This window comes from Elephas maximus, chromosome 22 (genome assembly GCF_024166365.1).
Source record: "Elephas maximus indicus isolate mEleMax1 chromosome 22, mEleMax1 primary haplotype, whole genome shotgun sequence".
Taxonomy (NCBI): domain Eukaryota; kingdom Metazoa; phylum Chordata; class Mammalia; order Proboscidea; family Elephantidae; genus Elephas; species Elephas maximus.
Window position 1 is genome coordinate 49587894 of NC_064840.1, and position 27938 is coordinate 49615831.

Below are 27938 nucleotides of genomic sequence, written 5' to 3' on the forward strand. Positions count from 1 at the left end.
GGAAGGGAAAGAAGCCCCAGATAAGTAAAGTATTACTGACAAAGGAGAAGAAAGTGGGAAGCCTCACTCTACCTGATTTTAGAACCTATTACACAGCCACAGTAGTCAAAACAGCATGGTACTGGTACAACAACAGGCACATAGACCAATGGAACAGAATTGAGAACCCAGATATAAATCCATCCACATATGAGCAGCTGATATTTGACAAAGGTCCGGTGTCAGTTAACTGGGGAAAATACAGTCTTTCTAACAAATGCTGCTGGCATAACTGGATATCCATTTGCAAAAAAATGAAACAGGACCCATACCTCACACCATGCACAAAAATTAACTCCAAGTGGATCAAAGACCTAAACATAAAGACTAAAACGATAAAGATCATGGAAGAAAAAATAGGGACAACGTTAGGAGCCCTAATACAAGGCACAAACGGAACACAGAACATAACTAAAAATGACAAAGAGAAATCAGATAACTGGGAACTTCTAAAAATCAAACATCTATGCTCATCTAAAGACTTCACCAAAAGAGTAAAAAGATCACCTACAGATTGGTAAAAAATTTTCAGCTATGACATCTCTGACCAGCGCCTAATCTCTAAAATCTATATGATTCTGTTAAAACTCAACCACAAAAAGATAAACAACCCAATTACAAATTGGGCAAAGGATATGAACACGCACTTTACTAAAGAAGATATTCAGGTGGCTAACAGATACATGAGAAAATGCTCTCGATCATTAGCCATTAGAGAAATGCAAATTAAAACTACGATGAGATTCCATCTCACTCCAACAAGGCTGGCATTAATCCAAAAACCACAAAATAATAAATGTTGGAGAGGCTGTGGAGAGATTGGAACTCTTATACACGCTGGTGGGAATGTAAAATGGTATAACCACTTTGGAAATCTATCTGGCGTTTCCTTAAAAAGCTAGAAATAGAACTATCATACAACCCAGAAATCCCACTCCTTGGAATATATCCTAGAGAAAAAAGAGCCTTTACACGAACAGATATATGCACACCCATGTTTATTGCAGCTTTGTTTACAATAGCAAAAAGCTGGAAGCAACCAAGATGTCCATCAACAGATGAATGGATAAATAAATTATGGTATATTCACAAAATGGAATATTATGCATCGATAAAGAACAGTGATGAATCTGTGAAACATTTCATAACATGGAGGAACCTGGAAGGCATTATGCTGAGTGAAATTAGTCAGAGGCAAAAGGACAAATATTGTATAAGACTAACTATTATAAGATCTTGAGAAATAGTATAAACTGAGAAGAACACATTCTTTTGTGGTTACGAGAGGGGGGAGGGATGGTGGGTGGGAGAAGGTTATTTACTGATTAGATAGTAGATAAGAACTACTTTAGGTGAAGGGTAGGACAACACTCAATACAGGGAAGGTCAGCTTAACTGGACTGGACCAAAACAAGGAAGTTTCCTGAATAAACTGAACACTTGGAAGGTCAGTGGAGCAAGGGCGGGGGTTTGGGGATCATGGCTTCAGGGAACATCTAAGTCAATTGGCAAAATAAATTCTATTAAGAAAACATTCTGCATCCCACTTTGAAGTGTGGTGTCTGGGGTCTTAAATGCTAACAAGCGGCCATCTAAGATGCATCAATTGGTCTCAACCCACCTGGATCAAAGGAGAATGAAGAACACCAAGGTCACAAGATAATTTTGAGCCCAAGAGACAGAAAGGGCCACATGAACTAGAGACTTACATCATCCTGAGACCAGAAGAACTAGATGGTGCCTGGCCACAACTGATGACTGCCCTGACAGGGAGCACAACAGAGAATCCCTGAGGGAGCAGGAGGGCAGTGGGAGGCAGACCCCAAATTCTCATAAAAAGACCAGACTTAATGGTCTGACTGAGACTAGAAGAATCCCGGTGGTCATAGTCCCCAAACCTTCTGTTGGCCCAGGACAGGAACCATTCCTGAAGAAAACTCATCAGACATGGAAGGGACTGGACAATGGGTTGGAAAGAGATGCTGATGAGGAGTGAGCTACTTGTATCAGGTGGAGACTTGATACTGTGTTGGCATCTGTTGTCTAGAGGGGAGATGGGAGGGTAGAGAGGGTTAGAAACTGGCAAAACGGTCACTAAAGAAGAGACTGGAAGGAGGGAGCGGGCTGACTCATTAGGGGGAGAGTAAATGGGAGTATGTAGTAAGGTGTATATAAGTTTATACGTGAGAGACTGACTTGATTTGTAAACTTTCACTTAAAGCACAATAAAAATTATTTTAAAAAAAACAACAACTGGCAAACCATTGGCCAAACTGGCAAAAGATAAGCAGAAGATGAAGCAAGTAGCCCAAATAAGAAATGAGATGGGGGACATTACAACAGACCCAACTGAAATAAAAAAGATCATAACAGAAAACTATGAAAAAATATACTATATACTACAAGAAACTTGAGAACATAGAAGAAATGGACAAATTTGTAGAAACATACCACCTACCTAAACTAAGAAACTGAGATAGAAAATTTGAACAGAACTGTAACAAGAGAAGAGATTGAAGAGTTAAAAATAAATAAATAAATAAAACCCTCCCAATGACAACAACTACAAAAAGCCCTGGTCCAGACAGCTTCACTGGAAAATTCTACCAAACATTCAGAGAACAGCTCACAACCAGTACTACCCAAACTATTTCAGACCACGGATAAGGAAGGACTACTCCCAAATCCGTTCTGTGAAGCCAGCATGACCCTGATACCAAGGCCAGGCAAAGGCACCACAAAAAGAAAAGAAAATTAAATACCAGTATCTCTCATAAATATAGATGCAAAGATTATCAACAAAATTCCAGCCAAAACAGTTGAGCATTATGTCAAAAAAAAAAAAAAAAATACACCACAATCAAGTGGGATTCAGACCAGGTATTCAACATTAGAAAATCAGTCAACGCAATCCACAACATAAACAGAACAAAGGGAAAGAACCACATGATCATCTCAATAGAAGCAGAAAAAGTCCAAGACACATTTCTGATAAACACTCTCAATAATGTAGGAATAGAAGGGAAATCCTTCAACATAATTTTTTTTTTATACAAAACCAATAGACAACACTCTCAAAGGAGAGAGGTTGACAACATCCCCCCTGAGAAAGGGAACAATACAAGGATGCCCTTTATTACCACTCCTATTTATCATTGTGCTAGAAGTCCTTGCTAGAGCAATGAGGTAAGAAAAAGAAATAAAGGGCATCCAAATTTATACAGAAGAAGTAAAACTATCCCCATTCATGGATGATATGATACTATATGTAGAGAACTCTAAAGACTTCACAAGAAAACTACTGAACCTAAAGAAAGACTCAGCAGAGTGACAAGATACAAGATAAACACACAAAAATTAGTTGAATTCCTATATAGCAACAGAGAGAACTTCGAAAAGGAAATCAGGAAAACAATGCCATTTATAATAGCCCCTAAAAAGATAAACTACTTAGAAATAAATCTAACCAGGGACATAAAAGACCTACACAAAGTAAACTACAAAACACTATTGCAAGAAAACAAAACAGACCTACACAAATGGAAATACATATCATACTCAATGGTAGGAAGACTGGACATTGTGAAAATGTCAATTCTACCAAAAAAAAAAAAAAATATATATATATATATATATATTTTTTTTTACCCAAAGAGATATACAGATATAATGCTATCCTGATCCAAATATCAACAGCATTCTTTAAGGAGATGGAAAAAACTAATCACCAACTTTATATGGAAAGGGAAAAGGCCCCGGAGAAGCAAAGCATTATTGAAGAACAAAGTTGTAGGCTTCACGCCACCTAATCTCAGAACATAGTGTGCAGTCACAGTAGTCAAAACAGCCTGATGCTGGTACAAGGTCAGACACATAGACCGATGGAACAGAAAAGAGAACCCATATGTAAATTCCTCCACCTACAATCAGCTGATCTTTGACAAGAGACCAAGGTCCATTAAATGGGGAAAAGTCAGCCTAGTAGACAAGCTAACTTTGGTGAAGGGAAAGACAGCACACCTTACAGGGGAAGTCAGCATAACTTGACAAAGGCAAAGTCATAGAAGCTTCTTAGACACATTCAAACACCTTTAGGGACTGAGTTACTGGGGCTGAGGACTGGGACCATGGTCTTGGGGGGACAAAGAAAATGCTCTACATCCTACTTTGGCAAGTAGCATCTAGGGTCTTAAAAGGCTCAAGGGGCCATCTAAGACAGAGCTACTAGTTTCATCTCTTTCGGAACAAAGGAGAATGAAGAAAACCAAAGACAGAAGGAAAACATTAGTCCAAAGAACTAATGGGCCACATGGACCACAGCTTACACCAGCATGAGCCCAGAACTAGATGGTGCCTGGCTACCACCACTAACTGCTCTAACAGAAATCACAATAGAGAGTCCCGGACAGAGCAGTAGAACAGTGTAGAACAAAATTCAAATTCACAAAAAATGACCAGACTTACTGGTCTGACAGAGACTGGAGGAACGCCTGAGACTATGGACCCCGGACACCCTGCTAACTTAGAACTGAAGTCATTCCTGTAGTCCACCTTTTAGCCAAAGATTAGGCAGGCCTATAAAATAAACAATAACACATGTGAAAAATGTCTTTAGTTCAATTAAGTATATGAGACCAAATGAGCTACACCTACCTGGAAGAAAAGACAAGAAGGCAGGAAGGGACAAGAAAACTGGACAAATGGTCAGGGAGAACCCAAGGTGAAAAGGGAAGGGGGAGAATGCTGACGTGTTATGGGGATTACAATCAATGTCATGAAACAATTTGTGTATAAAATTTTGAATGAAAAAACTAACGTGCTCTGTAAACTTTCACGTAAAATACAATAAAATTAAAAAAAATTATATACCAGTTACTGAGTGATTACTGTATTCCAGTCACTGTGTTGGCTGGTTTAGCTGCTTTACCTCATTCGTTATATGGAAAGACTGATCATCATCAACAGGTATTTTTCTTATGATATACAATGCACTATGTTTTTATGTTAGATACTGTGAAGATGTATAAGACTTAGGACCTGACAACAAAATATTTATGGTGTAATGTGGGAATTCTGGACATTTATTCATTCTGTAACTACCTATGGAGTACCTAACATGTGCCTAGGGGACAGTGATGATTCAGTGATAGAATTTTCTTCTTCCATGCAGGAGACCCAGGTTCAATTTTGGCCAATGCATCTCATGCACGGTCACTATCTGTGTGTTAGCGGCAGCTCTTGTGTTGCTAGAGCTCTGGTGGCTCAGTGGTTAAGCATTCAGCTGCAAGCCAAAAGGTCTACAGTTTAAGCTCAACAATGGCTCCAGGGGAGGAAGATGTGGCAGTCTGTTTCTCCAAAGATTGGAAACCCTGGTGGCATTCGAATCTGCCAGGTGTTCCTTGGAAACTCTGTGGGGCAGTTCTATTCTGTCCTATAGGGTTGCTACGAGTTGGAATTGACTCAAGGGCAACAGGTTTGTGTATTGCTATGATACTGAGCAGGTTTCAGGGGAGGTTCTAGACTAAGATGGTCTAGAAAGAAAGGCCTATTTGCTTCTGAAAATCAGTCAATGAAAACCTTATGGATCACAATGGTTATATCTGCAACTCATCATGAGGACGGTGCAAGACTAGGAAGTGTTTTCTTCCATTGTGCTTGAGGTTGTCAAGAGTCAGGGGCCCACTTAAAGGCAGCTAACAGCAACAACATATTCCTGGAACTTTTCTAGACAGTGGTAACAGTGAACAAAACAGACACAAATCTCTGATCTCATGAATCTTATATCCTAGTGGGAGAGTAAAATAATAAGCAAGATAAATAATTAAAATATATAAAACGTGTTAGATAGTGAGAAACAAAAAACCAAAGGGCTGTGGAAAATACCAAGAAATTTGTGTGGTGGACAGAATTGAAAAGTTGGATCAAGTGACCAAGAAAGACCTCGCTGAGACAGGCATTTGAGTAAAGATTTGAAGAAGAAAGAAGTTATAGGTTATAGCAAAGATGGCCAAACAAGACATAAGGAGTGTAATTCTTTCCTAAGTGCCCTGCTGTGGATATTAGTAATTTGTCATAGTGTGCTTTTGCAATATATTCAGATGGAGTTTTATATATCATTACAGAAAGACACTGACAAGATTCAGTCTCAAAAAGGAAACTCCTTGCCATGCACGGTTTTGTAATGGACCTTCCAGGGTATATTTGAAAAAATCCACAGAATAATAATATATTTCCACAATACGGAGTTTTACCTAATAGCCACTTCCAAAATATTTAAATGTGTTCTTCATATTGTTTGAGCCTTACCTTCCAATGTTATCCATCACACATCTTCCAAAGTTACATGTGCATGGGAATTCATCATGCTGCATTCCAAGGCTATGCCCCAACTGATGGGCCATTCTGTTTGCAACTATATTTATGTCAGGTAAAAGATCCTGATGCAAAAAAAAAGAGTGCATTAGAAGTTTCTAAAGGATAGCACACTGTAGTGCGTAGTGCTTTGAACTAGTGGTTGAGTGATCTGGCTTCTAATAGCTAGCTAACAGACCCAGAATTTAGTTACCTCCCTTCCCTATGCCTCAGTTTCTTTAATTATATAATGAGGTTGGACAAATGACCTTTTAAGTGACTTTATTGCTAATGTTTTGAAATTCTATTTTATGGCACAATAATAGCAAATGTTGGATTTATATAGACTTTATAAATAGCTAAAATATTAACTAAAACTACCCAACAAAATAAAATAAATATTATCGGTTACTTACTCTGTACCAGATATTCAAATGGGATAAACAAAAATAAATCCCTGGTTTTGTTTTCAATTTATTGTCTCACATTGTGCAATAATGTTAGGAAATCATAAGGAAAGAGTTTTTATTATGAGAAAAATCTGAAATTCAGAGAGTTAAAATCCACGGCAGAGTTGGTTGTTACCACAGATTAGACTCCTATTTCAAGTTTTAATCTCTACATTAATTATGAAATTTCAATTTCCAAAGTGGAGTTGGGTATCAGGTTACTGTGAAGCTAAGGCATCTCTGATTTGATCAATTCGTCTTACTAACATGAAGATTAAAATATGTCCTGGACTACTTATATTATCCCAGTCAAAGGAGTGGTTACTATATTACATGAGATTGACACTATTATGCAAAATTTATTTTGTTAAAATACCATAGACGAAGGTATAGACAGGCATAAAAAGAACCATATGTATAATAAACAGGTCATGTGGTCATTTTAGTAAGTACTAGTTTTTAAGTGTGTAGTCTTAGCAAGACTGGACTGGGCATAGGAACTAGGCAGAGGCACTAAAGGAAATAAATCCAAATCTTGATTTTTTAAGAACCTCTTAGACAGAGTTAGTTTGGCAGCATTTGCTAGTAGCTTAGAGATCTGGGAAAAGATCATATAAATAAGGGAGTCATCAATTTGTAGGTCTAATGGCTTCTGAAAATGAACTGCAAGCCTGTCTTGATGTGATATATTAAATTGTTTATGTGTTTTCTATCAGTGCAAGGACAATTATTCTCATTTGCTAAATCAGCCATCAAGTGTGGTGTACATTACATGTCCTTATAAATAACTGTATTTAATGTGCAAAAGAGCCTTCCTAATCTTTATATGTTAATCTGTATATTGTGCTGTTTTAAACTCTGGACAACAGTGGTTTACCTTCATTACTCATCTGTGGTTTTTAAGAAACATTTCTTTTCCTATTTGATAAAGGAAACATGACAGTTTCTTCATGACTTATCATGGTGGGAATATATGACATAGAGCATAAATGGCCCCTTTTAATCAGACACAGGAAATTGCAGAAATTTAATTCAAACTCAAATATAAAATAAATAAATAAAACACAGCTCACCTTAATGACACTGGAGGAATAATGGGGCAGGCACATGCTCCTTGGATAAGAAGTCCCTTGTGCGTGCGTGTAGAGCCACTTCCCACTATAAACAAAATACAAATACAGTCTTCACTCTAAGTTAGTGAATTAATATAAAGATTGAATTTCAGTGAACCACCACAATGCTAATGCCTTTTCATTGGGTGAAGGTGAAAGTCTTTTTTTTTTCCTGGAGTTCTGTAATTGAGAATGACATTTGTTGATAGTGGGCTCACTTTCAATCTATGGTATATTTTAGGCATTGAAAGACCCAATGTAATCGTAGGTTGAAATCATGAAAAGAGATTTTCTAAATAAATAAGAGTCCAATTTTACTTGATTCTAGTCTACCTTGCACTCATCTCTAAGTGAAACCTTTTAAAAGATGTAAATAAATAAGTGTTCAGAGAGAAAACGCAGTATAGTGAATGGACTTAACACCAATCTTTTAACCCACCCATTGCCCTTAAGTCAATTCCCACTCATGGAGACCGCATCTGTTACAGAATAGATGTAAAAATTTTCAAGATCTGTTAGCTCCCTTAGGAGAATTTAGTTGTTGTTGTTAGATGAAGTGGATAAAGTGGGTACCATTTTAATATAGTAGATTTAAGGGTATCAATAGAGATGCTATCTGAGTCAATTGGCAAAATAAATTCTATTAAGAAAACATTCTGCATCCCACTTTGAAGTGTGGTGTCTGGGGTCTTAAATGCTAACAAGTGGCCATCTAAGATGCATCAATTGGTCTCAACCCACCTGAATCAAAGGAGAATGAAGAACACCAAGGTCACAAGATAATTTTGAGCCCAAGAGACAGAAAGGACCACATGAACTAGAGACTTACATCATCCTGAGACCAGAAGAACTAGATGGTGCCTGGCCACAACCGATGACTGCCCTGACAGGGAGCACAACAGAGAATCCCTGAGGGAGCAGGAGGGCAGTGGGATGCAGACCCCAAATTCTCATAAAAAGACCAGACTTAATGGTCTGACTGAGACTAGAAGAATCCCGGTGGTCATAGTCCCCAAACCTTCTGTTGGCCCAGGACAGGAACCATTCCCGAAGACAACTCATCAGACATGGAAGGGACTGGACAATGGGTTGGAAAGAGATGCTGATGAGGAGTGAGCTACTTGTATCAGGTGGACACTTGAGACTGTGTTGACATCTCCTGTCTGGAGGGGAGATGGGAGGGTAGAGAGGGTTAGAAACTGGCAAAATGGTCATGAAAGGAGTGACTGGAAGGAGGGAGCGGGCTGACTCATTAGGGGGAGAGTAAATGGGAGTATGTAGTAAGGTGTATATAAGTTTATACGTGAGAGACTGACTTCATTTGTAAACTTTCACTTAAAGTGCAATAAAAATTATTTTAAAAAAAAGAGATGCTAAAAAGACCGCGTTGTTCCATAGAAGTTCTTCCACGATTAATCATTCCCTGAGATAACAGAACCATAGCTCAACATAAGGCTATAGATCATCTACACAATTATTTATCATTTTCCTACGGGTTAAGTATTGTAATAGGTGTTTTAAAAACAACAATGATTAAAATGTCTTTTTTTTTTAGTAATTCATAATCTACTAGTCTAGATATATAATAAACTGTGGTAAGGTTTAATATGTCAGATTAGTTGTCTGTGATCTTGGATAGTAGAGAAAGTACTCTTGAAACACTGGTCACTAGATAGGTACACTTCGATGAGCAAAATATGTCCAGAGAGTGAGGTGTTTTTCAAGAAAGGTGGATTTTGATGGAATATTGCAAGGGGAAGAGTACAGCATCAGGGCCTGGAATGGAAAGGGAGGGTGAAGGCATTAACATTGGATGCAGATAAATGAAGTAAATGGATTCTATAATTACTTTGCTTACCTAAAATATTTACATCTCTATCAGGAATATGAATATGTCAAAATTTTCCTTTGTAGTGTTAATATTAGAAAAATTAATAAATACAACCAAAAAAAATTTTTTTAATAACTAGACATAACACTGAATCCCTGTCTTTTACTCAAAAGCCAATGGCTTTAAAAAATGTTTTTTGTTCATTCATTTTTTTTTTTTAATATATAATTCAGGTAAACTGTATGGGAAAATAGACACATACCTGAGCAACACAGCATGATCAAATGTCTTCCCTTTTTTAATGATTACTTCTTGCCAAGATGAAAAACTTAATAAAGTAGTTTCTATGTTGGAATCTACTTTTATTTGATCACCATTTGTCCACACTTCAAATCCAACCAATGTTACATGAATATTCAAAGTTTTATAAATCTGTTTAAAGAAGAAATAATTTTTCACAGTCAAATTGCTAAAATGATCTTTTATCATAACTGTATTCCTTTACATTAAAAAAAAGTAATTTTAACTTATGTGGTAGAAAAGTAAATAGTACAGGCATCATTTTACAAAAGTTGTATTGACACAGAATGCATGGTAAATCACCCAGAATACTGAGTGAATTGCTATGTTCAACAAAGAAACTGGACTGAAAAGGTCTGCTTCCACCTTGAGCCATGATAAGCCTTCTAGACACTAAGATCAGGATGGGTCTAAAAAAAGAACTATTGAGGTGGGGCCAAGATGGCAGACTAGGTAGACTACCTCGGATCCCTCTTGCAAAAAAGACTCGGAAAAACAAGTGAATCGATCATATACATAACAATCTACGAACCCTGAACAACAAACACAGATTTAGAGACGGAGAACGAACAAATACGGGGAAGAAGCGACTGTTTTCGGAGCCTGGAGCCAGCGTCCCAGTCAGGTAACCTTGGCTCCGGGCTTAGGTCTGGGCCCAGGGGAGCTGAACTCAAAATCTTGTGATGGTGCAAACAAGGGGCGCAGCCCTACCCCCCTGAACTCTCCCCGGGAGAGGGCCCAGCCAGTCCGCACGGGCGGCATGGTGACGCGGCTGGTGGGAGAAGTCCCCGGGAAGCAGTGACTGGTTTTGGAGCTGGGAGTGCAGCGTCCCAGCCGGGGAACCTTGGCACCGGGCTTTTGACTGGGTGCTGTAACGGCACAAGCACGGGGCGTAGCCCTACTGCCCTGAACTAACCCCGGGAGGGGGCCTAGCTGGTCCGTGGGGGTGGCGCGGTGACGTGGCTGGCGGGATTAGAAGTCCCCGGGAGGCAGCAACTGATTTTGGAGCTGGGAGTGCAGAATCCCAGCAGGGGAACCTTGACGCTGGGCTTTGGACTGGAAGCGGAGGATCTGACCGCAGCTTCAGCGGACCAGACCCGCGGGGGCAATCTCCACACAGCCAGCACACATAGGCAACACGCCCCTCGGGAATCTCAGATAAAATAGTCATTCCAAGCAAGATAAGCAACTTTGGCTATATTCCGGGGTGCTACTCTCCTGTTTCTCTGAACCCTCCCCCACCCTTCCCAGGCGGCTTCATTAACATTGGAATTTCCTGAGCCAGAGGGAGAACAGCTCCAGCTCCGCGGTGGCTTTGCTTTTCCCTTTTTTTTTTTTTTGAGTAATGCAAATTAAAACTACGATGAGATTCCATCTCACTCCAACAAGGCTGGTATTAATCCAAAAAACACAAAATAATGAATGTTGGAGAGGCTGCGGAGAGATTCGAACTCTTATACACTGCTGGTGGGAATGTAAAATGGTACAACCACTTTGGAAATCTATCTGGCGTTATCTTAAACAGTTAGAAATACAACTACCATACAACCCAGAAATCCCACTCCTCGGAATATACGCTAGAGAAACAAGAGCCTTCACACAAACAGATATATGCACACCCATGTTTATTGCAGCTCTGTTTACAATAGCAAAAAGCTGGAAGCAACCAAGGTGTCCATCTACAGATAAATGGGTAAATAAATTGTGGTATATTCACACAATGGAATACTACGCATTGATAAAGAACAGTGACGAATCTCTGAAACATTTCATAACATGGAGGAACCTGGAAGGCATTGTGCTGAGCGAAATTATTCAGAGGCAAAAGGACAAATATTGTATAAGATCACTATTATAAGATCTTGAGAAATAGAATAAACTGAGAAGAACACATACTTTTGTGGTTATGAGGGGGGGAGGGAGGGAGGGTGGGAGAGGGTTTTTTACTGCTTAATTAGTAGATAAGAACTGCTTTAGGTGAAGGGAAGGACAATACTCAACACATGGAAGGTCAGCTCAACTGGACTAGACCAAAAGCAAAGAAGTTTCCGGGTTAAAATGAATGCTTCAAAGGTCAGCGGAGCAAGGGCGGGGGTTTGGGGACCATGGTTTAAGGGGACTTCTAAGTCAATGGGCAAAATAATTCTATTATGAAAACATTCTGCATCCCACTTTGAAATGTGGCGTTTAGGGTCTTAAATGCTAACAAGTGGCCATCTAAGATGCATCAATTGGTCTCAACCCACCTGGATCAAAGGAGAATGAAGAACACCAAGGTCACACGACAACTAAGAGCCCAAGAGACAGAAAGGGCCACATGAACCAGAGACCTACATCATCCTGAGACCAGAAGAACTAGTTGGTGCCCGGCCACAATCGACGACTGCCCTGACAGGGAGCACAACAGAGAACCCCTGAGGGAGCAGGAGATCAGTGGGATGCAGACCCCAAATTCGCATAAAAAGACCATACTTAATGGTCTGACTGAGACTAGAGGAATCCCGGCGGTCATGGTCCCCAAACCTTCTGTTGGCACAGGACAGGAACCATCCCCGAAGACAACTCATCAGACATGAAAGGGACTGGACAGTGGGTAGGAAAGAGATGCTGATGAAGAGTGAGCTAATTATATCAAGTGGTCACTTGAGACTGTGTTGGCATCTCCTGTCTGGAGGGGGGATGGGAGGATAGAGAGAGTTGGAAGCTGGCAAAATTGTCACGAAAGGAGAGACTGGAAGGGTTGACTCATTAGGGGGAGAGCAAGTGGGAGTACGGAGTAAGGTGTATATAAACTTATATGTGACGGTCTGACTTGATTTGTAAACGTTCACTTGAAGCTCAATAAAAGTTAATTAAGAAAAAAAAGAACTATTAAATCTCTCCATTATAATAGTCACATGAGTTTATTAACACTGGTACACAATGGAATGAATGGTCTTTATTCATCTCTCTGCTTTGGGTCATGAGTTGGTTTTGTGGAAAATTAGAAAGGTTTTCAAAAAATTTAGCTTAACTGGCATGGTTGTTCTCCAAGTTTGATTTTGAGAACTACTTTGTTGTCCAAGAAACCTTACTGGGGATTGTTTAAAGCAGGCAGAAATAGCTGTAGTCCATAATCCTTCTCGCTCCTATTCCCATCTGCTTCTGTAAACACCAAGTTGATAGATACTTTGATGCCAGGACAAAAGAATAGAGAGTTTAAGCAATTATTAGGAGGATTTTCAGACAAGTGACAATATCTTATATTGATTTATATTCTGTAACAGCCAGTACAAAGTAGGCTGAAATAAAGAATGAATGATAAAATATGAATATCTGAATTAAGAACAGACAACATTAATAGAAAATGTTAAGTGGTTATTAATAGGTTTAATGTTCACATAATTATCTTATACAATAACCCTGTGTTAACTTTCTACTTTTCTTAATCTTCAGAATATGAATATACTGAATTTCATGTATCAACATGACAATTCAGTAAGGTCATTTTAGAATTATGAGAGCTAAACTTCTTGGAAACTCTGGTGAAGTTAGACCTGGTCCTTAGTCAAATCATGGTCTCAAATTCACACTGGGAATGTGATGTCCCTCTTCAGTCCTGTTGGTCTTGATTTTTATCACGGGATAAAACTGATGAATCATGTCCTGCTGAGGAAGGTTTGTTTTAACCTGGGTTCATGGACCCCCACCCCCCCAAAAATCATGGATGGGCTTAAAGCCCATAAAACTGGATATAAGTACAAGGAGAGAAAATAGTTTTCATCCTATGATTAAGTTCTCTTCTAGTAAGAATATGTCCTATAAAATGAAAGTCACGTTGTATCTGCTGAATGCTTGGATGAGTTTCGATATATGTATTTGGAAGAGTGTAGAAGGCTGATTTAACTCTTCATAGTAGGGAAAGAGCTTCGGAATTTCTGAGATAAAAGGAATGAAGAGATAACGACAGTAAAAACAAGAGAGGATACAGTGAAATGATGTAAGTACGAGTTGGGCTCTGTGGAAGATAAAAGGCAAGTAAGAAGCAATATGATAGGAAGGTCCAAAGAACTTTTAGACAATGTGACTTTAAATTGTATGTGATATGGAGTACTATGTGAACTCTCAATGAAAGACAAATCTTGAGTAAAAGTGTAGCAATTTTGTATTCATGTTTACTATGCAGATGGGAAACCAAGGAGAAGGGATTGGGTCTCATATTTGGGTCAATGCCAGTGTAGTGATAAAGAAGCAATTGCAAGTGACAAGAAATGGGAGAAAACAGATGTGACTGTAAGATATAATCACTCTACTCCACACTATTCCTAGGAATTAGAAAAAATCAGGAAAGATTTTGAATTTCTATTAACATAGATTTGGACAGTTGGGAGTTCTTCCCTGTCTAAGATGTAGCCAGAAAATCTACAAAATCATATTTTTTCTTGAAATCATTGGAAAGCTGAGGTCACAGGGCAACCAAGTAGCATGAAAGCTAAGGAAGGACAGTCTCCTTCAGTGAGGGTTGGTATTAGGGCACCAGTTCACCTGTGGAGGAGCATGAGAAAAAGATGATGTGGAGTCAGAGCCAAGACAGTGGATTATTCGGACACACTAAGCCATCTTGCCGCAACAAAGACCAAGTAAAACAAATAGAGACATCAATCCTAGAACCCTGACCCTTAAATAACAACAAAAAACCAAACCTGTTGCTGTCAAACCGATTTTGACCCATAGCAACCCTATAGTGAAGAGATAAATGAAGGGTTAAATTATTAGATTGGAAGTCACTGAGGAAAAGAAGAAACCGACAGGAAATGGGAAAAGAATAGAGATATGGAGTGGAGGCTCCTGATCAAACAGCATGACTCAGCATTGCCATCTTGGAATATAGCCAACAACCCTGCAAGCAGAAAGGCACCTCCATGGAATTTCCAACCGGAGATAGAGCTATGGCTCGGACACACCCAGGACTAAGTAAGATCCCGTTTGCTGGTTGCAGCTCAAGAAGCCCAGAGTCTCTCACCTGATAACCACAGGAGTACACTCCTACAACTCTCACCCCTCTGGTGAACAGTGGCTATAACCACCCCATCACAGCAACCCTGATTGCTTGGACCCAGAATATAAAACCACCCTACTGCTCTTCTTCCATCTAGCCCCTCTGCCCCTGCTTTCACATCCCCTCCTACTTCTCTTCTCCATCCCACTACAGGTAGCCCCAAAGGGACCCAGCCCAGACCCCAGACCCCTTCCACTGGCTATGGATCTCTCCTGCCACTTGCCATAGCAACCATGGGACCAGGCCCGGAGCCTTGACCCCTTCTGCCTGTTCTGGACCCCTCCCACTTCTTGCCACAGTAACCAGCAGATCTGGTCCACACTCCATCTCCTTTCCTATGGGCTCTGAACCCTTTCTGCCACTGCCAGTGGTCCCAAGGAGACCTGAGCCAGAACCCAGGACCCTTCCCTCCAGCTCCGGACCCCTCCTGCCACCTGCTGTGGCCCCCAGGGAACTAGACCTGAAACCCAGACCCCTTCCCTCCAAACCCTTTCTGCCACCTAATGTTGCCTCAGGGGACCCTGCTTGGCCATTAGGCCCCTTCTTATCAGCTCTGGACCCCTCTCACCACCTGCCACAGCAATGAGGGAATCCAACCTGGACCCCAGGCCCCTTCCTGTTGGCTCCAGGCCCCTCCCCACTGCCCACCTCAGCCTGAGGGGACCTGGCCCAGACCCCAGGACCTTCCCTACTGGCTCGGGACTCCCCCTCCCAGATTGCAGAGACCCCACTCCCACCCCCAGCCTGATTCACACTGCAAACAAATGACCCATCTTTGCCCCTTCCCTTTCTCTTGGACCTTCCCTGCTACACCATAGCTGAGCAACTGGCCCTGCACACCAGGGCAAAGTAGTGAGAACTATCGTGCTCATAGATGAACAAGCCACAAAGCATGCCTGGCCCACCCGCCCAGATATAAACAAACAAACAAAAAAGGTAGGATGAAACAAACAAACCTACAATCAATAAATAAAGAAAACCATACCTGAATGTTTCAGAGACAGCAGACAATATCAAAACATAAAAACAAAAAAGGACAATATGGCTCCAGTAAGTGACCAGAGTAAAGCACCAGTTGAACTTCCAGCAGAAGAAAAGCCACTGAACTACCTGATGATAGGGTATTTAAAAGCCTAATATTCAGGGTTCTCTAAGCAATTAGGAAAGAGATCAAGGAAAATGCAAACAAAATTATGGATAAAAACAGACAAAACCAACCAAAACAGACAAAATTGAGGAAAACACAGACAAAGCAATAGGAGAATTCAAGAAAATAATACAAGAAAAAAAGTCAAAATAAACAATTAGAAATCATTAAAAAACAAAAACAAACAAACAAAAAGCCAGCATTAGAAATCCAAAAGATAAACAACAAAATTTCAGAACGGACAATGCAGTAGAAGCTTTTAGGAGCAAATTTGAAACAATGGAAGACAGAATCAGTGAAATTGAAGTCAAATCAATGGCTATCACTTTGAGGCAAAATCAGAGAAAAGAATGAAGAAAACCTAAGAACTATGTGGGATACAATGAAGAGCAAAAGGTGAAAAGCTGACCATCCAAGAAGCTCAGGGAACCTCACATAGGATAGGCCCCAAAAGAAAGTCACCAAGACATATCATAATCACACTAGCCAAAATCAAAGAAAAAGACAGGCTTCTGAAAGCAGCTTTAGAAAAACTATAAAGTCACGTTCAAAGGGGAAGCAATAAGGCTAAGCCCTGATTATCCGGCAGAAACCATGCAGGCAAGAGACAATAGGAGGATATATATAAAACCTTGAAAGAAAAAAAAAAATGCCAACCAAGATTAATATATCTGGCAAAACTCTCTCTTACATTTGATGGCAAAATTGGGACATTTCAGATAAACAGAAATTAGGCAAATTTGTAAAAACCAAACCAAACTTACAAAAATTATTAAAGGGAGTCCTTTAGTTAAAGAACAACATCAGACAATAACCTGAATCTAGGACACAGGTACGTATCAGCCAAATACCGACCCAGGTAATGAACTCTCAAGGATAAAACAAAACTAACAGATTCAAAACAGGGAGCTAGAGATGTCAATCTATAAATGACAATATCACAGCAATAAAGGGGGGAATACATGGTATAGATAAACAACTTTCAAATGGAGAGGAAGTCAAAGCAGTATCAAGTGAAAAAAAAAACTGATTCAATCTTAGGAAAACAACAGTAAATTTCAAGGTAACCACAAAGACAGTTAATGAACCTACTCATCAAAATATAGAAGAAGAAAAATATAAAGTCTCAGTAAACACAAAATCTACAAGAATGAAAGAAACAAAATGAAATTTCACAAACGAAAGGAACTCAGCACAGGAGAGTAAGAGGAACAAAGAAAATGTCAGCATTGCAAAAAAAAAAAAAAAGCACTGCAAAATGACAGCAATAAACTCACACCTATTGATAGTCACACTGAATGTAAATGGCCTAAAAACCCAGTGCTGTCTAAATGTACTCATAAAGAGACAGTGACAGAACGATTAAAAAAAAAATGATCCATCAATATGCTGTCTACAAGAGACACACCTTAGACATGAACACATAAAAATATATCAAAAAAAATCAAAGGATGAAAAGAAATATATATCAAGCAAATACCAAGCAAAAAGGAGCAGGACGGCAAAGCTAATCTCAGCTAAAATAGACTTTAAGGCAAAATCTATCATAAAACACAAAAAAGGACATTATATAATGACTAAACAGACAATTCACCATGAAGACATAACCATAATAAAAATCTATGCACCTAACAACAGGGCTCCAAAATACATAAAACAAACTGTAATTGTATTGAAAAGAGAAATTGACAGTTCCACAATAATAGTAGGAGGCTTCAACACACCACTCTCGGTAAAGGACAGAACATCTAGAAAGAAACTAAACAAAGACATGGAAGATCTTAAGGCCACAATCAACCATCTTGACCTCATAGACATATATAGTACACTTCACCCAACAGCAGCAAAATAGACATTCTTTTCCAACACACATGGAACATTCTCCAGAATAGACCACATCTTAGGCCACAAAGCAACTCTCAACAAAATCCAAAACAATGAGATAATCTAAAACATCTGTGATAACAATGCCATCAAAGTAGAAATTAATAACAGGAAAGGCAAGGAAAAAAGTAAAAAAACATGAAAACTGAATAACACCTTGCTTAAAAACCACTGGGTAATAGAAGAATTCAAAGATGAAATAAAAAAATTCCTAGAATCAAACTAGAAGGAAAACACATCATACGAAAACCTTTGGGACACAGCAAAGGCAGTGTTCTGAGTTTAATTTATAGCAATAGGTATATACATCAAAAAAAGAAGAAAGGGACCAAATCAAAACATTAGCCCTACAAGTCAAAAAAGAAAAAGAACAGCAAAAGAAGCCCACAGCCACCAGAAGAAGTGAAATAATAAAGATCAGAGCAGAAAGAAATGAAAAAGAGAATAGAAAAACAACAGAAAGAATCAACAAAACCAAAAGCTGGTTCTTTGAAAAGATCAACAAAATTGACAAACCATTGGCCAAGCCAACAAAAGTAAAACATGAGAGGACATAAATAAACCAAAAAAGAAATGAAATGGGAGACATTACAACAGTCCCATCTGAAATAAAAAACAATCGTAACAAAGTACTACGAAAAACTGTATTCCAACAAATTTGAAAACCTAGAGGAAATTGACTAATTTCTAGAAACTATCTACTTAAATTATATCTACTTAAATTAACACAAACTGAGGTAGAAAATCTGAACAAACCCGTGACAACAGACGACATTGAAAAGGGAATAAAATACTACCTAAAAAAAGTCTTGGCCAGGTGGCTTCACTGGGGAATTCTACCGAAAACTCAGAGATGAGCTTGCACTAGACTACTCAAACTATTTCAGAACAGAAGAGGAAGGGATACTTACAAGTTCATTCTATTAAACCAGCAGAACCCTGATACAAAAACCAAGGAAAGACTTGACAAAAAAGAAAATTACAGACAAATATCTCTCATAAATATAGAAGCAAAAATTCTTATCAAAATTCTAGCCAATAGAATTCAGCATTATATCAAAAAAATAATATACACGACCAAGCGGGATTCATAACAGGTATGCAAGGATGGCTCAGCATTAGAAAATCAATCAATGTAATCCACCACATAAATAAAAAAACACATGATCATCTCAATAGATGCGGAAAAGGCATTCAATAAAATCCATCTCTCATTCCTGGGTAAAAACTCTCAATAAGATAGAAATATAAGGAAAATTCCTCACCATAACAAAGGACATCTATACAAAACCAACAGCCAACATCATTTTCAATGGGGATATGCTGAACGCATTCCTCTTTAGTGCTGGAACAAGACAAGGATGCCCTTTTGTCACCACTCCTATTTAACATTGTGCTGTAAGTCCTAGCTAGAGGAATAAGGCAAGAAAAAGAAATAAGGACATCCAAATTGGTAAGGAAGAAGTAAAAGTATCCCTGTTCGCAGATGATATGAGCCTATACATAGAGAACCTAAAAGATTCCAGAGGAAAACTACTGGAACTAATAGATTCAGCAGAGTAGCAGGCTACATGATAAACATACAAAAATCAGTCGGATTCCTATACACCAATAAAGAGAAATATGAAAAGGAAATCAGGAAAGAAACACCACTTATAATAGCCCCTAAAAGAATAAAATACTTAGGAATAAATCTAAACAGGGACATAAAAGACCTATACAAAGAAAACTACAAAACACTACTGCAAGAAACCAAAAGACATCTACATAAAGGGGAAAAAAAAAAACCTATAAAGCTCATGGATGAAAAAAAAAAAAGCTCATGGATAGGTAGACTCAACTTTGTGAAAATGTCATTTCTAACCAAAGCAATCTACAAATATAATCTAATCCCAATCCAAATACCAACAGCATTCTTTAAAGAGGTGGAAAAACTAATCATTAACTTTATATGAAAAGGAAAGAGGTCCTGGATAAGTAAACCGTTATTGAAGAAAAAGAATATAGTAGGAGTCTTTGTACTACCTGACCTCAGAACCTACTATACAGCTATGGTAGTCAAAGCAAGCTGGTACTGATACAAGAAAGACACATCGACCAATGGAACAGAATCGAGAACCCAAATGTAAATCCATCCACCTACGGTCACCTGACCTTCAACAAAGGTCCAAAGTCCATTAAATGGGGAAATGACAGTCTTTTTAACAAATGGTGATGGCAAGGTTGGATGTCCATCTGTAAAAAAAATGAAACAGGACCCATACCTCACACCATACACAAAAACTCATTAAAAATGGATTAAAGAACTAAATATAAAGCCAAAAACTATTAAAGCTCAGGGACAAAAAAATAGGGTCAACAGTAAGGGCCATAATATACAGTATAAACAGCATACAATCCATAAATAACAATAACAACACCAGAAGATAAACTAGATAATGGGATCTTCTGAAAATTAAACACTTGGGCTCAAGAAAAGACTTCACCAAAAGAGCAAAAAAAGAACTTACAGACTGGGGAAAAATTTTTGGCTATGGCATATCCGACACAAGTATAATCTCTAAAATTTATAGGAAAATCCGCCACCTCTACAATAAAAACACAAATAATTCAATTAAAAAATGGGCAAAGGCTATAAATAGACACTTCACCAAAGAAGACATTCAGAGGCTAACAGACCCATGAGGAAAAGCTGGTGACCACTAGCCATTAGAGAAATGCAAATCAAAACTACAATGAGATACCCAACATCACTTGCATGAATCAGAAAAAAAAAAAAAAAACAGAAAATTAATGTTGGAGAGGCTACAAAGAGATTGGAACTCTTATGCACTGCTAGTGGGAATACAAAATGGTTTGACCATTTTGGAAAATAATATGGCACTTCCTTAAAAAGCTAGAAATAGAAATACCATACAATCCAGCAATCCCACTCTTAGGAATATATCCTAGAGAAATAAGACCCATCATACGAATAGACATATGCACACCCATGTTCATTGCAGCATTATTCACAATAACAAAAAAGATGGAAACAATCTAAGTGCCCATCAATAGATGAGTGGATAAAGAAATCATGGTACAAACACACAATGGAATACCAGGCAACGGTAAAGAATAGTGATGAACCTGTGAAACATCTCATGATATGGATGCATCTGGAAGGCATTATGCTGAGTGAAATAAGTCAATCACAAAATGACAAATACTGTATGAAACCACTATTAAAAAAACTCAAGGTTTACACACAAAAAGAAACAATCTTTGATGGTTATGAGGGAGGGGAGGAGAGTGAGGGAAAACCACCAACTAGGTAGTAGATAAGTGGTAGCTTAGGTGCTGGATAAGACAATACACAATACAGAGGAAGTCAGCACAACTTGACTAGGACTAGGACAAAGTCTTAGAAGCTTTACAGACACATCCACATACCCTGAGAGACCAAAGTACTGGGCTTATGCTGGAGACCATGATCTCAGGGGACATCTAGCTAAATTGACATAACATAATCTGTAAGAAAATGTTCTACCTCCGACCGTGGTGAGTAGCCAGTGGGGTATTAAAAGCCTGTGAGTGGCCGTCTAAGATACATCTACTGGCCCCATCCCAGCTGGAGCAATGGACAATCAAGAAGACCAAAGACAGAAAGGAAAGATTAGTCCAAAGGACTAATGGGCCACAATTACCACAACCTCTACCTGACTGAGCTCAGAACAACTAGATGGTGCCCAGGTACCATCACCAACTGCTCTGACAGGGATCACAATCCCACCCAGACCCAGTAGAGGGTCCTGTAAAGAGCAGGAGAAAAACGTAGAATAAAATTCAAATTAAAAAACAGGCTTGCTGGTCTGACAGAGACTAGAGAAGCCCTGAGTGTATGGCCCCTAGGACACCCTTTTAATTCAGTATTGAAATCACTCCTGAGGTCATCCCTTCAGCCAAAGATTAGGCAGGTCTATAGGGCCAAAAATAACACATTAACACATACAAGGGACGTGCTTCATAGTTCAATTATGTATACAAGTCTAATAGGCACAGCAGCCCAAAAGCAAAGACAAGAAGGCAGGAAGGAAGAGAAAAACTGTATGAATCGAAACAGGGAATCTGGGGTAGAGAAGAAAAGGCACATCACGGGGTTGGCAACCAATGACACAAAACAATTTGTGTATTATCCGTTTTAAAGAAAAATTAATTTGCTATATAAACTTTCCCCTAAATCATAAAATAAAGAAAAAGATGATGAGCCTTGTTTTAGTCACCTAGTGCTGCTATAACAGAAATACCACAAGTGGATGGCTTTAACCAAGAGAAATTAATTTTCTCACAGTCTAGTAGTTTTTTTTAGTAGCTAGAAGTTCAAATTCAGGGCATCAGCTCCAGCAGAAACCTTTCTCTGTCGGCTCTGAAGGAAGGTCTTTGCCATCAATCTTCCACTGGACTAGGAGCTTCTCCATGCAGGAACCCTGGGTCAAAGGACATATTCTGCTCCTGGCACTGCTTTCTTGGTAGTATGAGGTACTCCCCCTTTCTGCTAGCTTCCCTTTCCTTTTATCTCTTGAGAGATAAAAGATGATGCAGGCCACATCCCAGGGAAACTCCGTTTACATTGGATTAGGGATGTGCCCTGGTAAGGGTGTTACAATTCCACCCTAATCCTATTTAACATAAAATCACAATCACAAAATGGAGGACAACCACAGAATACTGGGAATCATGGTCTAACCAAGTTAATACACACATTTTTGGGGTGACATAATTCTATCCATGACAAGCCCCATACAACCAGATATGGAGAATTCACCAAACATTTTCAAGGATTTGGTAAAGGCTAACTGTGGGCTACAATGAGAATATAGAGCTCCCCTGGGAGACACAGATACAAGTGGTTTCAACCCAGGCACCATGCACAGACTTTTCATGGATCTCCTTCGGGATAATCACAAGAACAAAAGTGGGCAGACTAGGAGACTAGAGATACCCTCCCTTGGAGGTGTATGTCTGAAGGGTGGGAGCAGCTGCTGCCATAGAAAAATCAGAGCCTACCCAGATCCTTCTCTCCTGAAAAACAAAACCTTTAAGCTGCTGGGGGAAAACAGGAGATTTTTCCCCCTACTCCCAGGACTCAAGAGAAGACAAATTGTGGCTGAAGGAAGGGAAAAAAGAAAAACCTTCTACCCTGGGGGTGGGGCAAGAAACTGTCCTAGGCCCAGACCATTAGAAATCTCCTAGCAATGAGTGAGGAGTCCCTGGTTGGCACAAATGGTTAAGTGCTTAACTACTAACTGAAGGGCTGGTGGTTCTATCCCACCCAGAGATGCCATAGAAGAAAGGCCTGGCGATCTGCTTCTTAAAGATCACAGCTAAGAAAACTCTAGGGAAGAGTTCTAGTCTGCACAATCGGAGTTGTCATGAGTTGGAATCAACTTGATGGCAACTTTTTCTTTGTTTTTTACCAATGGGTAGGAGCATGATCATTGAGAAACATTCACTCACAGCGACTCTGTGTATTCCTTCCATCTTCTTTTGATGCTTCCTGTGTCATAAAATATTTTGTCTATAGAGCCTTCTATAGAACAACTCGAGGCTTCAATTTTTTCTTTAGTTCTTTCAGCTTGAGAAATGCCAAACATGTTCTTCCTTTTTGGTTTTCTAACTCTAGGTCTTTGCACATTTCATTATAATACTTTACTTTGTCTTCTCAAGCTGCCCTTAGAAATCTTCCGTTCAGCCCTTTTACTTCATCATTTCTTCTGTTCACTTTAGCTACTCTATCTATCTTCAAGAGAAAGTTTCCAATTCTCTTCTGACATCCATTTTGGTCTTTTCTTTCTTCCCTGTCTTTTAAATGACCTCTTGCTTTCTTCATGTATGATGTCCTTGATGATACCCCACAATTCGTCTGGTCTTCAGTCAGTAGTGTTCAATGAGTCAAATCTATTCTTGAAATGATCTCTAAATTCAGGTGGTATATACTCAAGGTTGTACTGCTAATTATTAGTTGCTCTAAAAGATAATTGACTGTCTATAACAAAAACAGTACAATTTGTACTTGCTCTTGAAGATAGAGTGGATGGGACATATTGGAGTACATATTATTATTAAATTCTTTGGCTAGATGTTTAGTGATATAATATTATTTGAAGGTAGACTGTGTTTTATATTGTAAACCCACCAGTAGCCACTAAAGGTCTTTTTAAAAGAAGTATAAGTAAAAATACAATGCTGGAGATAAAATGGATCACAAAAAGTACACAATCCTAAAGCAGGCAGAACAAAGGATAAAATAAACAAATAATTTATAGATCAAGTAGAAAACAGCAAAATGACAGATTTTAATCCAACCATATCGGTAATTATATTAAATTTAAGTCACCTGAAAACACCAATTAAAGGACAGAGATCATCAGATTGGGCAAAGAAAAAAAATGCTGTCTATAAGAAATGCGTTTTTAATATAAAGACATAAATAAATTAAAAATTAATGAGTAAGCAAATACTAATGAAATGAAAACTGAAGTGGCTGTATTAATATCAGACAACGTAGACTTTAGAACAAAGAATATTTCCACAGGTCAAGAAGAATGTTACACAATGATAAAGTGTCACTTCATCAAGAAGACATATCAACATGAATATATTTTCACCTAACAACAGAGCTTCAAAATACATAAAGTAGAAACTAACAGCACCGAAAGGAGAAACAGACAAATCCAGAGTTATAATTGGATACTTCAACATTCTTCTCTCAGGAACTGTAAGAACACGTAGCCAAAAAGCCAGTAAGACTATAACCCACTGAAAACAAACCCATTGCTATCGAGTCGATTCCAACTCATAACGAACTTAAAGAACAGGGTAGAACTGCCCAATAGAGTTTCCAAGGAGTACCTGGTGGATTTGAACTGCTGATCTTTTGGTTAGCAGCTGTAGCACTTAACCACTATGCCACCAGAGTTTCAAGTAAAACTATAACCCTAGTGCCGTCGATAGAGGTCCTGAAAATCACTGTCAACCAATTTGACACAATTGACATTCGTAGAACACTCCATCATAGTGAAATACTCATTTTTTTTTTCCCCAAGTATGCATGGACATTCACCATGATAGATCATATTCTGGGCCATAAAACAAGCCTTAACAAATATAAAAGAATTTAAATAAAACAAACTATACTCTCTAATGTTAATAGAATTAAAATTAAAAATCAACAACATAAATATATATGAAAAGTCCCCAAGTATTAGTAAATTAAATAACACCTTATGTATTACAGATGAATCAAAGAGGAAGTCACAGGGAACATTAGAAATATTTTTTAACTGAATGAAAAGTAACACAAAATATATCAAAATTCATGAGAACCAGCTAATTTACCATATAACCCAGCAATCCCACTTCTTATGTGTTTACACAAAATAAGTGAAATTTGTACATACACTTTGCACATTGCTTCAAATGTTTAAAGTAGTTTTGTTTGCACATTGCTTCAAAGTTTAAAGCAATTTTATTAATAATAGTCAAAAGCTAGAAACAGATCAAACGTCCTTCAACTGGTAAATGGATAACCACTGACCTAGAGAGGCCATTCCTTATAACATATTCTTCTAGGTGCTTCTTTATCATAGTAATGGAGCTGGGGTGTCTTCGGAGTCAGCATAAAAAAGATGTATACAATTCACAATATTGTTCTTTAAAAGTATTTCAGTTTATTCTGCATTAGCCAAATTAATCATTTTAGTGTATTTTTCTGAAACGTATACCTTGAATGCTGTGCAAAAGTATAGCTTGAAAATATTTTTGTTATGCAAGGCTGTGAAGAAGTGACCTAAAGTAATGGCATTTGGTTTTTATATGATTGGTGTTCAAATTCCTTGTACATTTTTAAAATAAATTTTGTTATTAGAGATCAATATTTTAAGCTTATTTAAATATTAATGGCATTTACTTAGAAAACCAAAAATTTCAGAGCTGTGGTTCATTTGTTGCTATGAATATTTCAGGAAATTTTTGCTACTTAGTTTCTGGTGAATTTTTGTTGTTTGGGCTGCCTCCATATCAAAGTTACCACAAAACTCCAGTAGAAATCTATCCTAAAAGTTTCTTTCCATTTGTATTTTTTGCTTGATTCAAACTCTATAAAACTTACCATATTGACAAAATTGACCATTCCCAAAATTCGGTTCCTTAGTTTATCATGAGGATGACTATTCCTGTGATACTAGAAATATAAACATCAGATAAAAAAATTCATTAATGATAGGAATGGAATAAAAGCCCAAGATAATATTTCATCCAGTATGAGATATTTCAAAAGAAAAAATTCATTGGCATAATGAAGAAACAGGTGTCCTTCTTGTTAGCTTAACGGCTGGGAAATTTATGCAGAGATAAATCTCTGATAAAAAAAATAACTACATACAGCAGTTTCTAAAGACAAGGTTAACACTAGTTTAGGTTTTTTTTCTAACCTTGTTTTTCCTTCTTTTACGTTACGTTACATCGATTTATTAAACCAATTGATAAGTGTTCTTTAGAGTCCATTTTTATCACTTTGATGAAACAAAACTTAACAGTGCCCCTCAACAATCATTATATTGAAAAGAACAGCAATTTCATCCACTCTCCTGTTTCCGTGGTGATCAAAAACTAAGGAACCTATAACCAGGAAAATACCTGGAGTCAGAGATCTGATGGAAAGGGTCAGAAAACCGTGGCTCGCCCTTCTCTCTTAGAAGGCTGCTCCAGTCTCTGTTGTCTTTTTCTCTTCTCAAACTAGATTTCCTTTTTGTGCTGTCAGGACCTTGTTCTCAGCATTAAAAATTTAGACTTGATAATATTATGATATTAAAAGGTATCCTATAGAGATAAATGCAACTGATCAACCTTCTTTCTTCATTGGAAAAAAAAAAATTAAGCATGCCTTTTCTGAATCTAGCAAGCGTCCTCTAGTTACCACTCCATCAACTTGATGGCAGTGGGTTTTAAGTCCAGTTTAAAGCACCTAAAATCACACCAAACAAACATTTACCTGGTTTGGGTAAAATACTAAATTTGATGACCTCTTCTTGGCCTTTGCTATTATGAAAACCTTCTCTAATTATTTTTTTGAGTTAATTAACATGTTCACATAAACATACTAATGTAAGCCTTTCTATTTTTCTTATGTTCAGAATTTACTAATTTCCTTTTTCAAAATTGTTTTTGATAGGTTAATTGTAGCTTGTCTTATTTGTAAATGTGCAACAGTGTAGCATCTTTCTTTTCAATGCACATAGATCTAGCAATTCCAATAAAAATGTTGAAAGAAAACATGTTGACAATGAATGTGTGCATCTGATTTCCAGTTTTAGAGTGAAAGCTTGTAACATTTTATCAGAAGTTTAATGTTTATATAGATTAGCATTTTAGTAACTATCCTTTATTTTCTTCTATTTTTTTGTTAAGGGCTTTTATCAGGAATGAGTGTTCAATTTTATTAAAATTATATATTATACATAGACAGAGAGATGTTTGAGATGATCATATGATTTTTAAAAATTATTAATGTTAAAGCAAAGTATAATCATATTACCAGAATAAACTTTGTCGTGCAAACACTTTTTATATCCTGTTTGAGAATTCCTGTCTTCTAACAGATGAATGTAGTCATTACATTTCTTGCTTTCCATTGGACTAGTCTTGTTCTCTTTATTCCCTTATACTCCCCTTTATTCTTGTGAGAAATATACATTTTAATAACTACCTTTTTATTGGTAACAATAAATATTTTAACAATCATACTTGG

At 38.0% G+C, this 27938-nt stretch overlaps 1 protein-coding gene across 1 annotated transcript in view; it reads right to left on the bottom strand.

The window, feature by feature from the left end:
- The window catches only part of ADAM7 (ADAM metallopeptidase domain 7), an 89588-nt gene that overhangs the window by 35562 nt on the left and 26088 nt on the right, over positions 1 to 27938 (bottom strand). Inside the window, exons 8-11 of the mRNA XM_049865495.1 lie at positions 26301 to 26372; positions 10045 to 10214; positions 7913 to 7997; positions 6346 to 6476 (exon numbers count right to left, since the gene is read on the bottom strand). Of these exons, the coding sequence (XP_049721452.1) occupies positions 6346 to 6476; positions 7913 to 7997; positions 10045 to 10214; positions 26301 to 26372 (458 nt within the window). The remainder of the gene's footprint in view (positions 1 to 6345; positions 6477 to 7912; positions 7998 to 10044; positions 10215 to 26300; positions 26373 to 27938) is intronic.